The 15,999-nt window shown below is 43.5% G+C and overlaps 1 protein-coding gene across 1 annotated transcript in view; it reads left to right on the top strand.

Moving 5' to 3' along the window:
• Positions 1-12,096, top strand: part of LOC309562596 (intelectin-1-like) — a gene marked incomplete at its 3' end in the record, with an annotated part of 38,750 nt that extends 26,654 nt beyond the window's left edge. The window contains exons 6-7 of the mRNA XM_082266848.1: positions 9,345-9,448; positions 11,944-12,096. Coding sequence (XP_082122974.1) covers positions 9,345-9,448; positions 11,944-12,096 — 257 coding nt within the window. The remainder of the gene's footprint in view (positions 1-9,344; positions 9,449-11,943) is intronic.
• Positions 12,097-15,999: the final 3,903 nt, after the last annotated feature.

The raw sequence follows: 15,999 nt of genomic DNA, 5'->3' as shown, positions 1-15,999 counted from the left end.
CTGAAAAAGGTGTTACACAAATTTTTCTTCAAGGCATCCTCAAGATGTTTCATCTTCTTCTCTATCTGCATAGGCAGGATTAGCTCTGCAACTTTCCCCCTGTAACGTGGATTAAAAAGGGTTGCCAACCAGTAATGATCCCTCTCCTTGATACCATAAATCCTCGGGTCCTTTCGCAGGCTTTGCAGAATCAGGGAGCCTATTCAGCGTAAGTTTAAGGAGACATGAGATTCTGAGTCCTCTGGGTCACTAAGGATGACATTGTCAGGAGCAACCTCTCTCCAGCCATATACAACTCCTGGGTATTCTGGGGAATGAAAACCATCCCTTGAAGACTGCTGTATGTTATCCTCTACATCCATGCTGCCACAATTCTCCTCCTCCTCTTCCTCCTGTGTGTTTGTGGCCCTGCAGGAATGGTATCTGCATAAAGGGGGGCCTTGGGAGGAAAGGAAGTCCTTCTCTTCCTCACACTGTTCTACCTCATAGGCCCTGTCCATGATTCCATGAAGCATTTGCTCCAGCAGGAAGACTAGAGGGACAGTGTCACTGATGCATGCATCGTCGCGGCTCACCATCCTTGTGGCCTACTCAAATGGTGACAGAACAGTGCATGCATCCTTTATCAGCAGCCACTGGCATGGAGAAAAGAAGCCAAGCTCCCCTGAGCCTTTCCTTGTGCCATACTCACACAGGTACTCATTGATCATCATCTGCTGCATGTGCAACCGCTGCAGCATTGCCAATGTTGAGTTCCACCTGGTGGGCATGTCACAAATGAGGCGGTTGGTGGGCAGATTGAATTTACGTTGAATGTCAGCCAGCCAAGCACTGGCATTGTAGGATCACTAGAAATCACCACAGACTTTTCTGGCCTGCCTCAGAAGATCTTGTAAGCCTGGGTACCTGTTCAAGAAATGCTGCACCACCAAATTAAAGACATGTGCCAAGCATGCGACATGTCAAGTGTCCCTGTCAGAGGGCAGAAAGAAAGTTGGGGCCATTGTCACATACAACCTTGGCTCAAGCTTCTGTGGCACCACCACCTCTGAGCCTTCCCCTGCAGAGCTGACAGAATCTCTGGCACGGTGTGGCTCCTGTCCCCTAGACAGACCAACTGAAGCACTGCATGACATCTTTTAGCCTGACTGATTGCATAGCCCCTTGAACGCTTAGGGAGCATTGCTGGTTCAGAGGACAATTCAGCAGAAGAGGCCATAGAGAAGGAAGAAGAAGAGGGGGTGGAGCAGACAGATGTAGCAGAATCCCCACTAATGTTTTGGAGGCGTGGTGGCAGGACAAGCTCCAGCACTGAACCCTGTCCTGCAACCTTCCCAGTTGTCATCAGAGTTACCCAGTGTGCCGTGAAGGAAATTAAACGTCCCTGACCATGCCTGCTGGACCAAGAGTCAGCAGTAATGTGAACCTTCCTGCTGACCACTCTGTCCAATGACGCCAAAATATTGCCTTCCACGTGATGGCACAGAGCTTTGCAAAGAAATTTCTTTCCCCAGTCATCCTCCGGGATGGTAGACCATGCGACCGTTCTAGAGGATTCCTGGAAAAGGAGTTATCAGGTAATAACTCTAGCTTTCCCCACTCATCCTCCAGGACGGTCACATGATCTACCATCCTGGAGGATTCCTGGAAAATCCCCCTCCTTCCTCGCCACTGGAGCAAACTTGGCAGTATGCTGCAGCTGGGGGAACATGACTGCTGGTTTCTTGTCCGTCATTGTCACCCCCTCTCTCTAGGCTCATATTGGAAAGGTCTCCAAGTCTGCCCAGAGCATTCAAATTGCTGCGCATCCTCCAGCATCATGTAACTGACACTATGATCAAATAATTCCGGTGACTCCTCTGTGCATGATAGTGAGGCTACAGAAGGAGTAGCTGTTGAGAAGGAGCCTGTGGAATAGGCTGCTTTGGCAGCTGCGGTTGAAGTAAAACTGGTATGGAAGAAGGATGAGGATGGCTTAGTTATCCACTCCACCAACTCTTCTGCATGTTGTAGCTCAATAACACGGCCAGCACCGGGCAAAAAAAAAAAAAGCGAGTATGCACCCCGTCTGCAGAGTATGCACCATGTTCACAACCACCCCTTTTCACTGTGGACAGAGGCTGCTTGCCCTCTTTTAGTGGTCTGTGAGCGTCTGCCTCTCCTTGTTGGCTTTTCGGACATGATGGGGATTTTTGGGGGGGTTTTATAACTTTTTATGTCATGACATCACTTCCGGGTACTCTGCGCCAAATTAAAAAAAATTACAGCATTCAAAACAGCCAAACCAGCCTGTGCGCCACAGGAAGTGACGTAGCTCGCCGCGGCGCTGAAGGAGTAAGAAAATTGCTTACCCCCTAGCAACAATAGCAACAAGCCTTTTTCTTCCTTTTCATCCGGATATCTCCCTTACATATCGGAGTGCCTATGAGGATTTTTCACTTATTAATTACCCTGGAGAAGAGCATATGATAGGAGGTCGGGATTAAGTGGATACTTAGCCAGCCTTCGGAGGGACCCCTGAGAGTCACCCCAAACGCTGTTTACCCCCCTAGGGGTACCACCATCTGGTGAGTGCGGGATCAATAGGAGGGGAGCACTTATTTCCATATTGAGCACCCCCACCATTTCTGAATCTCTGGAATCCACTTCCTCCTGACATTTTTTTCCCTCCTCTCTATTTTGGGACTTATCTACACCTGATTGTGTATTTGTGGCACTATTTATTTATTTTTTATATTTTTATTTTTTATATATTTTTTTTTGGACTTTTTACGCAAGTTGCTGGGACATTGCATATGATCTGATTTATTATAATTTGATTCACCTAATTTAAATATTGCCATATAACCTCTGATCACTAGCAGATGTATGCACTTGAATAAGAGCACTGTAATTTAACAATATTTAATTTATTTATTTATGCAACAATGTATCACTTTATTGATTGATTTTATAAGTGTGGTTTATAAGTGGCTCAGTTTTACACATTTGATTGTTACACACAGAATTTATTTATTTTTATGACACTTATATTGGAATAACTTTATACACTTTTACTTTCCCAAAATATTTAACAATTTCAACATTCTTTATATTTTTAATTATTCACTGTATATCACTTTTTACTTTGTGTATTTAATATTTCAACACATTTTACTCTATTTATTACACAATATTAATTGACCCACCAATATATTTATATTCCCTATTTCCTAATTTAGACAGCGCCACTTACCTCCACTCCCCCCATATTTGTTAAATATAGCTTGCTATATTTTGAGGTAGGCTGCAGTCATATATTTAATTTAATTTTTTCCATTATCGCGGAAACCCTTTACCATCTAACTCGAACATTTAGCTCATCGCTAGATGTCATTGGCATATGCCACTATCTTATGCTCTTCATCTCTGATCATCACTCCCCCAATATCCGCGTTATTTCATATGGTTGACAATAAAGGCTCCAATGACAACACAAACAGGGTGGGAGAGAGCGGGCACCCTTGTCTTGTACCGTTATGCATTTTGAATAAGGTGGACAGCATCCCATTCACTGAGGCTGTAGGCTTTTTATCCATTTGTAGGTTTTAATCCATTGGCCCATCCTTGGGCCTATTTCCACAGCCTCTATTGTGTTTATCATAAATCCCCAGTCTACCCTGTCAAATGCCTTTTTGGCATCAATTGACAAGAGTAGCCCTGGGGACCTTCTACTTCTCATCTTTTGCATAAGGAAACAGGTTCTTATCCCATTATCCTTACCCTTTCTCCCCGGGATAAATCCAGTTTGATCTGCATGGATCCAATCAGGCATCAACTCTATAAATCTAGAAGCCAAAACTTTTGCATATAACTTTGTATCTATGTTTAACAATGCTATTGGTCTATAACTGGAGCATAAAGTGACATCCTTACAGAGCCGGTACAAGGGGGGGGGGGCAGAGCGGGCACCTGCCCTGGGCGCAGTGTTGAGGTGGGCGGGTTGGGATCGTTATCTCTTCTATCTCAGTGACAGGACTAGCTTTTGGCTTCTGTCCCCGCCGGCCGCCCGCACACTATCTGTAAGGATTCTGTATTCTTAGATATTTACTGTTTGCCTCTGTGCCCGCGTCCCAGCCCGCCCACCTCCTGTAAGGCTTTAGTATTATATCTGCCCATATCTAGTCCAGGCATATTCCACGCTTCTGTCCCAGCCCATCTGCCGGCTGACCCGCCCACTTACTGGCTGGCCCACCCATCCAGCACCTGTGACTCTTTTCTAGCCCTTGTTCTACAGGTCGGATAGGAGGTGGGCGGGCCAGGAAGTGGAAACACTCGATGATGTACAATGTATGGAGGTGAGCAGTTATTGTCAATCTCCTGTCTGGCTGTGTATATAGCATGTAGCAATGAATGGAGGTGAGCAGTGATCACCAATCTACAGCCTGCCTCTATAGAACCCAGTAGAAGTAGCAGCAGTGATGTATGGCGGTGATAGAATGTGATGAGTGTGGGCGGGGCCAATGTGGACCTCTAGGTGAAGTGTGGTTGTGTCTGTGTGTGTGTCTGTGTGTGTGTGTGTCTGTGTGTGTGTCTGCGTGTGTCTGTGTGTTTCTGTGTGTGTGTGTGTGTCTGTGTGTGTCTGTGTCTGTATGTGTGTGTGTGTGTGTCTGTGTGTGTGTGTCTGTGTGTGTGTCTGTGTGGTGTGTGTGTGTGTGTGTGGTGTCTCTGTGTGTGTTGTGTGTGTGTGGGTGTGTGTGTCTCTGTGTGTGTGTGTCTGTGTGTGTGTGTGTCTGTGTGTGTGTGTGTCTGTGTGGTGTGTGTGTCTCTGTGTCTGTGTGGTGTGTGTGTGGTGTGTCTGTGTGTGTCTGTGTGTGTCTTTGTGTGTCTGTTTGTGTGTGTGGTGTGTGTCTGTGTGGTGTGTGTGTCTGTGTGTGTGGTGTGTCTGTGTGTGTCTTTGTGTGTCTCTGTGTGTGTGTCTGTGTGCTGTGTGTCTGTGTGGTGTGTGTGTCTGTGTGGTGTGTGTGTGTGTCGGTGTGTGTGTCTGTGTGGTTTGTGTGTCTGTGTGGTGTGTGCATCTGTGTGTCTGTGTGGTGTGTGTTTGTCTGTGTTTGTGTGGTGTCTCTGTGTGTGTGTCTGTGTGGTATCTCTGTGTGTGTCTCTGTGTGTGTGTCTGTGTGGTGTGTGTGTCTGTGTGTTGTGTTTCTGTCTGTGTGTGCGTCTGTGTGTGTCTGTGTGTGTCTGTGTGTGTGTGTGTGTGTGTTGAGGCTTTTGAAACTCAACGGCTGTTGCAGTGCTGTGCTGCTTGGCAAGTAGCTGTCACAGAGCCAGTACACTGTAGGGATGTACAGAGCCCAGGCAGGTGCCTCCTTAGATGTGAAAGTGATGGGTGATGTGAGAATAGCTCCATTGATGGTTGCTGACTGTCTCCATTCCTTGGCATGGGCTTGTATGAAGTTCAGCAATCCATGTCTACACAAGGGACTGATGTGGCTGTAATGTCCGCAATCACACTAGACACAGGGGACATAAACTGCCCCAGGCCATTCCTATTGTCAGGACCCAGCTGTATTGTGCTGAATCTGGTTCATGTATATAAGAACTGATCCATTTTAAAGTGATCTCAGTTGTTGGTGTCGTAGACTGACCATAGTCACCAGCTGGCTTAACAAATCTGTGGGAGATGTCATTTCTTTTGATCCTGACCTGATTTCCATCTACATTGGAGCCTCTAGCTTGTGGTCAGCAGCTGCATTTTCCTTATAAAGTAAAGTTGAAATTCAGCAAGAAGAAGAATTGAAACCAGTTAGTATGCTGGTATTTGGGGTGCAGAACTGGGGACCCAAGCACAGCACATGTTGACAGATTATGTTGGAAGTTAACCCCTATGATGAGTAGTGAAAGACAGGTGATCTTTAAAGTGGTACTTCACTCTCCTGATCAAAATTGATTATTTTTTAATCCTCGTGCAGCATTAGTGAATAGATAGAAAAGTATATCATATTTACTTGTTTTTAACCATTTTTTTTTCACATTTCTTCAGTTACTTTCTGGCAGGGCACTGATGTTGGCGGTTGTTATTAGGGAGACTGCCATTTCTGCTGAGAGTTGTTATTTTCTAAACTGGCATCGATGCTGGGGGATATAATTGCAGAAACTGGGACTGATGCTGGTGGTCATTATTATCTGCTTGCCGACCGTATCACATATACAGTGGCTCTGCTGCACTGGATCACATACTAGGTACCTAATCCGGCACTCCCAAATAGGGGGCACACACATGCGCCACGGGCGACCCGGCTGTGCTGTGTTAATACACAGCAGATGCCGATCAGCGTGTGACGGCCAATGGATGACCACCAGCATCCATCGATTGTTGGGAAGACACATACTATGTAAACAAGGCAGAGCTCTGTCCTGTCAGTAGGGAAGCAAAACTGATTTGATTTGTATTGTTTTAAGCATTTTCTTGTTTTGAAATGACACTGACTCTTTCTTCATATCTGGGGGGGGGGGGCGCCGTTTGCCATCTTCACCCTGGGCACCAGATGACCTTGTCCCGGCACTGCATCCTTCCCCTCTTTAGTTATCACTGTAATATGAGTCTCCAGTGATTCTTTTCTCTTCCCCTCCTTTCTCCTAATCCATTCATATATGCACATAATTTTGGTACCAGTTGTTCTCTAAAACTTTTATAATATCGAGATGGGAACCCATCAGGTTCTGGGCTCTTTCCTGTTGCTGTACTTTTTAATACTGTTTCAATCTCTTCTTGTGTTATTAAATATTCTAATGTCTATAATTTTTCAGCTGGTATTTTAGGAAAGTTTACTTCTTTAATATATTCTTGTATTATCTGTGTTCTTTTTAATTCTACTTCCTGTGACCCTTTATGTCTTACTAAAAACAGGGAACTATAATAGTTTTGGAATACTTCTGATATTTTCGATGTTCGGTATATCATCTCCCCTTTATTGTCTTTAATTTTCCCTATAAAATTTGCTGATTTTTAATTTTTTTTTAAATATTTGCTAAGTGTTTCCCTGATTTATTTCCCCACTGGTATCTTTCTTTGGCCACTCTTTTAAATACCTTTCTTGTTTCCTTTTCCATTAACTCTTCTAGTTCTTCTCTTTTTAATATTAGGGTATGTTGTACTTTTGAGCCGGCTGTCTTTTTATGTAGTTGTTCTAATTCATATATTTCTTTTATTAATACTTCTATACTACGTACCCTTTCCCTCTTCTTTTTAGCCCTGTTGAAATCAAGATACCCCCAATATATGCCTTATGCGCCCCTGAAATCCTTGGGGTTTAATTTAACTGGAAGTATTGTTGTTGTTTTTTTTATTTTACCTTCCACTCCTTTGTATTGTATCAGCTCCTCATTTAGCCTCCAGGTACCTGTCCTGTTTTGATGTTTTGCTGTTTTCATCTTCATTATTACCTGGGGATGGTCTGAGAGAGATATTATTTCTATAGATGTTTTACCTATTGAGTCCAACCATCTATGGTCTACCATTATATAATCAAATCTAGAATGTGTCCCATGCACTGAGGAGTAAAATATATAATCTTTTACCCTTGGATATTGTATTCTCCATACATTTATCATCTGGGATTGATACAGTTTTTTCTTCACCAGCTTAACGGGGCGACTTTTCTTCCCTAGTGCATGCAATATACTGTCTGTCTGCCTTTAGATCCATGCAGAAGTTAAAGTCAGCCGCTCAGATCAATTTAGAAGGCATAAACTCCACGCAAAAGTCTCTATTTGGATGTGCAAAAGCAAAAATGTGCAGATGTAAGTGACAATGTGAAAATATAAATATATAAAATACAGGTGTGTGGTAAATAAAAAAATGTATAAAATATAAAAGGTAGTTGTAAGGCTGCAGCCTCCCAGAATATTAGTCCGGAGACTAAATATAAAATGAATAGGAGATGGGTGTTGGCGCTGCCTTAAGTAAATTAGAAATCGATGTGCAATGTAAACATATGAAGTGGTAACGCAATAAAGTGACAAGTGCAAATATTGTAATATCACAACATATAAAGTGCACACTTAAAGTGATGTTCAAATAAAGTGCTTATCGAATAAAATGCTATCGTGCACGTGCACAAAGTTCTCAACTGTATCAAACAGTATTGTATAAGTGCTATAAGTGCTAGTAAAAAGCCAATTAACTCTAGGATATAAAAAAAGTATGGAAACACAGTCCAGATTGGCACTGGTGTGCAACAAAAAGATTCAGCAGTCCGATATAGTGAAGTCTCTAGAGTCCAATGGCTATGTATAACGTGAAAGATATAAACCAAGACAAGGTGGGTAATCAGGTGGAAAGCACACTACCGAAAAGGTAAACTTAAAGGAGTGACCCCGTGCTGGGCGGTGAGGTGCTAGGTGATCCCTTCTGGTAGAAAAACTCACTCACCAGAAGCACCCACCCCACACAGGGGTATAAGGCGGGTGTATAACGATCAAAGGATCCCAGTATCTCCCCTCCTCCTGGGTCGGTAGGTCCTGGAAATAGTCTCGGCGGTCCTAACTGCGGGTATCCCTAGAATGACAGTGGGTCCTAATGTTCTCTTATGGGCCGGGGTTAGTCCGAGATGTCCACCAGAAAGATCTCACAGCCGTATGCCAATATTACGCTATGTGCCCTGTCTATCTGTTGTCCCTTGGCATACGGCTGTGAGATCTTTCTGGTGGACATTTTGGACTAACCCCGGCCCATAAGAGAACATTAGGACCCACTGCCATTCTAGGGATACCCGCAGTTAGGACCGCCGAGACTATTTCCAGGACCTACCGACCCAGGAGGAGGGGAGATACTGGGATCCTTTGATCGTTATACACCCGCCTTATACCCCTGTGTGGGGTGGGTGCTTCTGGTGAGTGAGTTTTTCTACCAGAAGGGATCACCTAGCACCTCACCGCCCAGCACGGGGTCACTCCTTTAAGTTTACCTTTTCGGTAGTGTGCTTTCCACCTGATTACCCACCTTGTCTTGGTTTATATCTTTCACGTTATACATAGCCATTGGACTCTAGAGACTTCACTATATCGGACTGCTGAATCTTTTTGTTGCACACCAGTGCCAATCTGGACTGTGTTTCCATACTTTTTTTATATCCTATAGTTAATTGGCTTTTTACTAGCACTTATAGCACTTATACAATACTGTTTGATACAGTTGAGGACTTTTTGCACGTGCACGATAGCACTTTATTTGATAAGCACTTTATTTGAACATCACTTTAAGTGTGCACTTTATATGTTGTGATATTTCAATATTTGCTCAGATCAATTTACCTTTTTTAAAAATGTTGTCACAATGTTAATGCACCTTTCTTTCTCTACAGGAGAGTTTACTGCTGGCTTTGTCCAGTTCCGAGCTATTAATGCAGAAAGAGCTCCCCTGGCTCTTTGTGCTGGTGTGAAAGTGACAGGCTGCAATGTAGAGCATGTAAGCATTATTATTTCTTTAATACTGACACAATAAGGTTGGTTCACTAATGGCAATAAGCTGTTGATTTTGAAAGGGAATTTTCCCTTAGCTTAGAGAAGAGGTAAAGCTCTGCTGACTTCCATCATCCAATCATGTGCAGACAAAAAAACAGTTTTTTTTCCTTGGTATCTTTCACAAAGTGAATTTTCAACACATCCTATGGCAAAATTCACTTGCAAGGTAGAAATTCCTTTGAACAGCCTGTTTGTTTTTAGTAAATTAAACCCCATTGCTTTCTTTTTTGTAGGCTAAGATGTTTTGCCACAGAAAAGCATAGAAGCCATTGTTGTACATTATACACTAAGACCTAGTATTTGTGAAACATCTGTATACATGGGTTATATGTTAGAATTTATGTTGCGTATCTTGCTTATGAGAAGGGGGGAAATAGGGATTATTGCAAAGGGACGACTAATATAATAATTATCAACTATATTTTATGGAAAAATAATTCATCTGAGATTAAGAGGCTGCATATTATATGTGTGACACCTTTAGTTGTAATGAGTTATTCTTGGACCCCACAGCAAAACCATTTATTCCAAAACATATCCCCAATGACCTGTATGATAATGCTGAAAGGTCCAAAGCAGGTGGGATATTTAATACTGTGTTCAGTGAATCAGCAGGTAATTCCTACAGTTCACAAAGCATTGCAAGAGCTTTTTGTTTCATACCACATGGGAGGACCTTTTTATTTTAAGCAACTTTTATCATTTATTTGTGTAGCACACTCCCTAAGGAGCCGCAATTAGAAAGGGAACCCCCACTCTGCACAGTCAAGCACACCATATTTTTACAGTCACTCCAGAATCAGAAAACAGTCCTGTACTTTGTTTTTTTTTTTTTTTTGTTTGCTTTATTGATGGATTAGAACTTGGAGCAGTCGTATCAGCGGGGAGCATTGATAGTTTCAAAAAACTATTGGATGGACCACAACATACAGGGGTATACAATGTACGGTTAAAAGCAAACACACACATCATAGGTTGAACTGGATGGACTTATGTCTTTTTTCAACCTCACTAACTATGTAACTATGTAACTATGTAACTGGATAGGGATTGGAAAATTATGGGATGCCCAATTGACTTCAGAACAACTTCAGGGACAACTTTTCCTATATACAGTCTATATATACTCCTCTGCTTCCTCCAGCACTCACTTGCTTGCAGTACTCCCAGCTGTGTCACTCTAAAAGGGTTTGTAGTAATGGCCCATTACAGGCAGGGACTCGCAGCCCCTATACTTGTAGAACGTTTGAGAGACACAGCTAACACATTTTCAGCACTTCCTCTTGTGGTCACTGAGCCCAGCACCACCTCTTCAGGCACTGCCAACCCACCTGGCTGCAGCTGTCCCTTTTACTAGTCCTCCTGGCTAACTTTTCCACAGTCCTCCAGAGTGACACTCACCAGCTCACCTGGCTAACTTCTTAGATCTCCCAGATGTGCTGACCTGCTCCTGCTATCCTCACACTTGCTCCCATGCGTCCAGGAAAGGATTCCTTAATGTGATATAGACGATCCCTCCAGCACCCGAGGCCCAAAGTCACCCCTCAGACTAGAGTGCACCCTTAAGGGCCCATCGACAGCCTCCTTAGCACTCCATCTCCATCCGACTGCCCCTGCCAGCCCATTTGCTGGGGATTGGTCAGGGACCTCATAAATATGCCAAACAGCCCCTCCTAGCCTCCATCCACTACATCTAGAACCCTCTCCAAGGTTCCAGAAAGCAGGGGGATGCACCAGAAGAGCTGTCTGCTGAGTCATCCAATGTCCCTGAGTCACACAACCATGACCAAGATTTAGCCCATGCCTAGCTCTCAACCAAACCAATTTACCTACACTAACAGCTAGCTATATACACTAGCTAGAAGGTGCTACATTTGCAGAAAATTATATTTTTAAATAAAGCTGAATGTGGAGATAAGAAAATATTTTCTGAATATAAGAGGCATGTAGATTATTGTACCTACTTGAATCTTGTTGTGCTTTGTGTATTTCTTGCTGATCTGTGCAGTGATCTAGTGTGAAACTCTGTGCTGGAGTGTCTTGTAACAAAGACCAGTCACTGCTGCTCTCTCTTCTCATGCAGAGTGACTGGTCTTGTCTCTGCCCCCTCCTGTAGTAACCTGCTGGGTCTCTCCTACAGCCTGCCCTCTGTACAGCACAGAAACAATGTCACCACTACTTTACAAGTTGATAACTGTAATTTGTAAATGCATTTGAGCACACAAAGTGGATTTTTATCACTTGTGGTTATTAGGGAATATAGTTAAATGAAAGTTTGTGCCCAGAATTTAATTTTAATTCATGATTAATATTTCCATATTTTGCTTAGGAAAAGCCCTTCCACTTAGAGTTTGAGAGTTTGGAGGATTCTTCTTTAAATTGTTATTCTAAGTTGTGCTAATCAGTTGTTATTATTTCATACTAATATCACTTTCTTAGCATTGCATTGGAGGAGCTGGATACATGCCCGAAGGAGCACCTCGTCAGTGTGGAGACTTTGCATCTTTTGACTGGGACGGCTATGGAACCCACACAGGATGGAGTTCCACCAAGGAGATCACTGAGGCAGCTGTCCTACTGTTCTATCGTTAATCTGTAAACAGATGTTCCTATTCTTCCCTTAACAGTTTTTGTTTGCTTCAATAAAGTATATAGCATATTTGTGTGAAATCTGTTTTACTTTACCAGGGGTATTGAATTAAAATTCATGAAGGTCCAGTCAGTAAAATTTTCTTCCAGCTGAGGTCCGAATCAAATGTTTGGTTCTTAATTGCACCTCTGCACAATGGGCAAACGTGGCACATCTTTACGAGTGCCACAGTACCATGCAGCTTGGTGCAGTGCAATAAAAAATAAATAAATAAAAAGGTCAGGGACTTATTTTCTGTGTTTCTGCTTATAAGGCAGCCCACTGAAATAAATGGGCCGCATACACACGTTACGCAATAATGTAAACCTAGCCTCAGATTTTTCACATCACAATACATTTTATTACATCAGTGTTCTCAGTCCCTCTGCACATCATCCCCCCCTTCACATTCCTGTCCTCGCCCCCTTAATAGTACTCCTCCTTCAAATTGCAGTCCCCAGCGACCCTTCACATTCCTGTCTTCACCCCCTTTATAGCACCCCCCTTTCACAAAACTGTCCCCACCCCCTATATAGCAGCCCCCTTGAGATAACTATCCCCACCCCCTTTATAGCACCCTCCTTCACATAACTGTTCTCACTCCCTTTATAGCACCTCCAAGGCCTTGTTTAGATTTGCGGTAGGGCAGGTGCAAATATGTGCTGTTGAGCTGGGTTTCTTCCACCCGCCAATGCCCCCCCCTTAAAGAGGAGTTCCAGAGTGGGGGGGGGGGGAAATAAAAGTCTGCAGCTAAAAATACTGTAGCTGCTGACTTTTAATATAAGGACACTTACCTGTCCAAGGAGCCCATGATGTCGGCACCCAAAGCCGACCTGTCCATTCTCTCTGGATGCAGGCGCCGGCATCCTTACTCAGGGAAAAAGGAAGTGAAGTCTTGCGGCTTCACTGCCTGTTTCCTACTGCGCATGCGCAAGTCCTGCTGTGCTTTTCTTAATGGTCCCGGGAGGAGAGGCCTGAAAATGACGTAGGTCACTGCGGCGCCCCTACAAGGAAGTGGGAGCTGGTACCTGTTTTTGACAGGTATCTGCCCCCCGAAAGGTGCCAAATATGGCACCGTGGGGGGGGGGGGGGGGAGGAAGCAGTAAAGCTGAGCTTCCACTTTTGGATGAAACTCTGGATGGATGGAGCTGCAACCTGTCGCTTTGCACCCACAGCAAAGTTGCTTTGCACCCACTAAATACTAAACACTCAAGTCAATGGGGAAGTCCCCCAAATGCCCCGCAACCATGTGCAATACATGTGGCACATTTGTCTGCAAAAATGGGGTTAAAACAGGCGGGGAAAAGCAGCGGATTGTTTCCTCATCCCCATCCCTCTGCTTTTAGCAGATTGGGTTGGACGTAAACGGACATAAGTTAGTTTATATCTGCCGCTCCATAGAGGACAAAGGAGGGTCCAATTGGGTCCACCTGAAAAACTGACAGGCGGACCCAATCGGTTGGCCCATGTGAAAGGGGCTCTACTATGGGGGGGGGGTTATGTTTTTTTTTTTTTACAGGGAAAATTTTATATATTTTGAATTTTTTTTTTTTTTTTTTTACAGGCACAATTACATTTTTTCTTAGAACTGCGTCTGGAGTAAATGCAATTGTTGGTGGGAAAGGCAGCAGGGTGAAGCCGATAATTGCATCCAGCAACAGAGATCGGGTGCTGGCGGATGGTGGGGGGGGGGGTGGGTAAGCAGCTCCTATTAGGGGTGACAGGTGTGCTGGGGAGTGGGTGACAGTGGCAGAGGAGGGGGGGAGGCATTTTAGCGGCCAGGGCAGGCAGTGGGAGGGGGGGGGTCACATTTTAGATTAATAACTTATTGTAATATGCTGATCAGAGTTATAGAATTGTTCAGCAGAGTCTGCTGAACAATTTTACTATAAGTTTATGGTCACTGAAGTGATCGTGAGCTTATAGCAGAAGGAGAAATGAGGTCCGTACGGCGTACGGACCTGGCCAGCTGCAGGCAGTGCTGTAAGTCTGTATGCTGTTCGGACCTAACAGTGAAAAGGTTTTTATAGACAGATCTGCAAAATCTAAATGTGCATTTTGTGAAAATATCATATTTCTAGAGAACGGCTTCAAAAGTAAAATATGGAGATTGGGTCTTATCTTTGTAAAGTCTTTTCCAGGAATGATAAAAAAGAGTTAAAGTGGTTCTAAAGAATGAAGGTTTTTCACCTTTATGTATTCTATGCACGAAGGTAAAAAACATTCTATATGCTGTTCTCCCCGCAGCCCCCCCCCCCTAATACTTACCTGAGCCCGATTGTGACCCAGCAATGTGCATACGAGCAGCTGCTCTTTCAGGTCTCTGCCCCCTCATTGACTAAGAGACAGCAGTGGGAGCCATTAGCTCCAGCTGCTGTCAATCACAGCCAGCGTGGACTGAGCAGGGGCAGAACAGAGACGAGTTGCATAGGTCCATTTCTTCCAAAAACATAGGTCCATTTCTTCCACTTTGCATTGGTCATTTCTGTTTGTTGATAAAAAGTATTTTTTTTGTTGTTTAAAAACAGGTAGTGAAAGATACATATAATATATGTTTAGCGCTACCCCCTAGAGGGACACTGGATTTTGGGTCCCCCTAATCCTGCACAACCAGGCAACACACATTTTCCAACTTGCATGTAAACACAGAAGACTAGTCTTTGGATTTGTTTTTATGTTTTATTGAAGGAAAATAACTTGAATGGGGTAAAGGGGTCATGGAATGCCCAAAACTGAATTCAGCAACAACTTGGAGGACAACTTCTCTATGTACAACTTGCAAAATGAATTCTAGACTTCCTCCGGAGTAAAATCAGTCCTTACTGGATCAGTAGTAAATATTATCACTGTAGGCATTATCTCTATGTCCCTTAATGAAAATAGCAAAGTCCCAACTGTGTGCAGGAGCTCTATGCCCCCTTAATGGAAAGTAGCAAGGTCTCACTGTATGTACAGTGCATTTAAAAAGTATTCATACCCCTTGACATTTTCCACATTTTGTTATGTTACAACCAAAAATGTGTATGTATTTTATTGAGATTTTATGTGATAGCCCAACATAAAGTGGCACATAACTGGAAGGAAAAAGATAAATGGTTTTAAATTTTTTATACAAATCTAAAAAGCATGGCGTGCATTTGTATTTAGCCCCCCTGAGTCAATACTTTGTAGAACCACCTTTCACTGCAAATACAGCTGCAAGTCTTTTTGGGTATGTCTCTACCAGCTTTGCACATCTAGAGAGTGACATTTTTGCCCAATCTTCTTTGCAAAATAGCTCAAGTTCTTTCAGATGGGATGGAGAGTGTCTGTGAACAGAAATTTCAAGTCTTGCCATAGATTCTCAATTGTATTTAGGTCTGGACTTTCACTGGGCCATTCTAACATATGAATATGCTTTGATATAAACCATTCCATTGTAGCTCTGGCTGTATTTTTTTGCTGGAAGATGAACCTCCACCCCAGTCTCAAGTCTTTTGCAGACTCTCAACAGGTTTTCTTCTAAGGTTGCCCTGTATTTGGCTCCATCCATCTTCCCATCAACTCTGACCAGCTTCCCTGTCCCTGCTGAAGAAAAGCATCCCCACAACATGATGCAGCCAACACCATGTTTATTTTTCTGCGTTTTGCTTTTAGGCCAAAAAGTTTGATCTGACCAGAGCACCTTCTTTCACATGTTTGATGTGTCCCTCACATGGCTTCTTGCCTACTGAAAACAAAACTTGATCTTTCTTTCAACAATGGATTTCTTCTTGCCACTCTTCCATAAAGGCCAGATATGCAGAGTGCACGACTAACAGTTGTCCTGTGGACAGATTCTCCCACCTGAGCTGTGGATCTCTGCAGCTCTTCCAGAGTTACCATGC

Source organism: Pelophylax lessonae (genome assembly GCF_965119305.1).
Source record: "Pelophylax lessonae genome assembly, chromosome: 9".
Lineage (NCBI taxonomy): Eukaryota > Metazoa > Chordata > Amphibia > Anura > Ranidae > Pelophylax > Pelophylax lessonae.
This window is presented reverse-complemented; position numbering and strand designations above follow the sequence as displayed.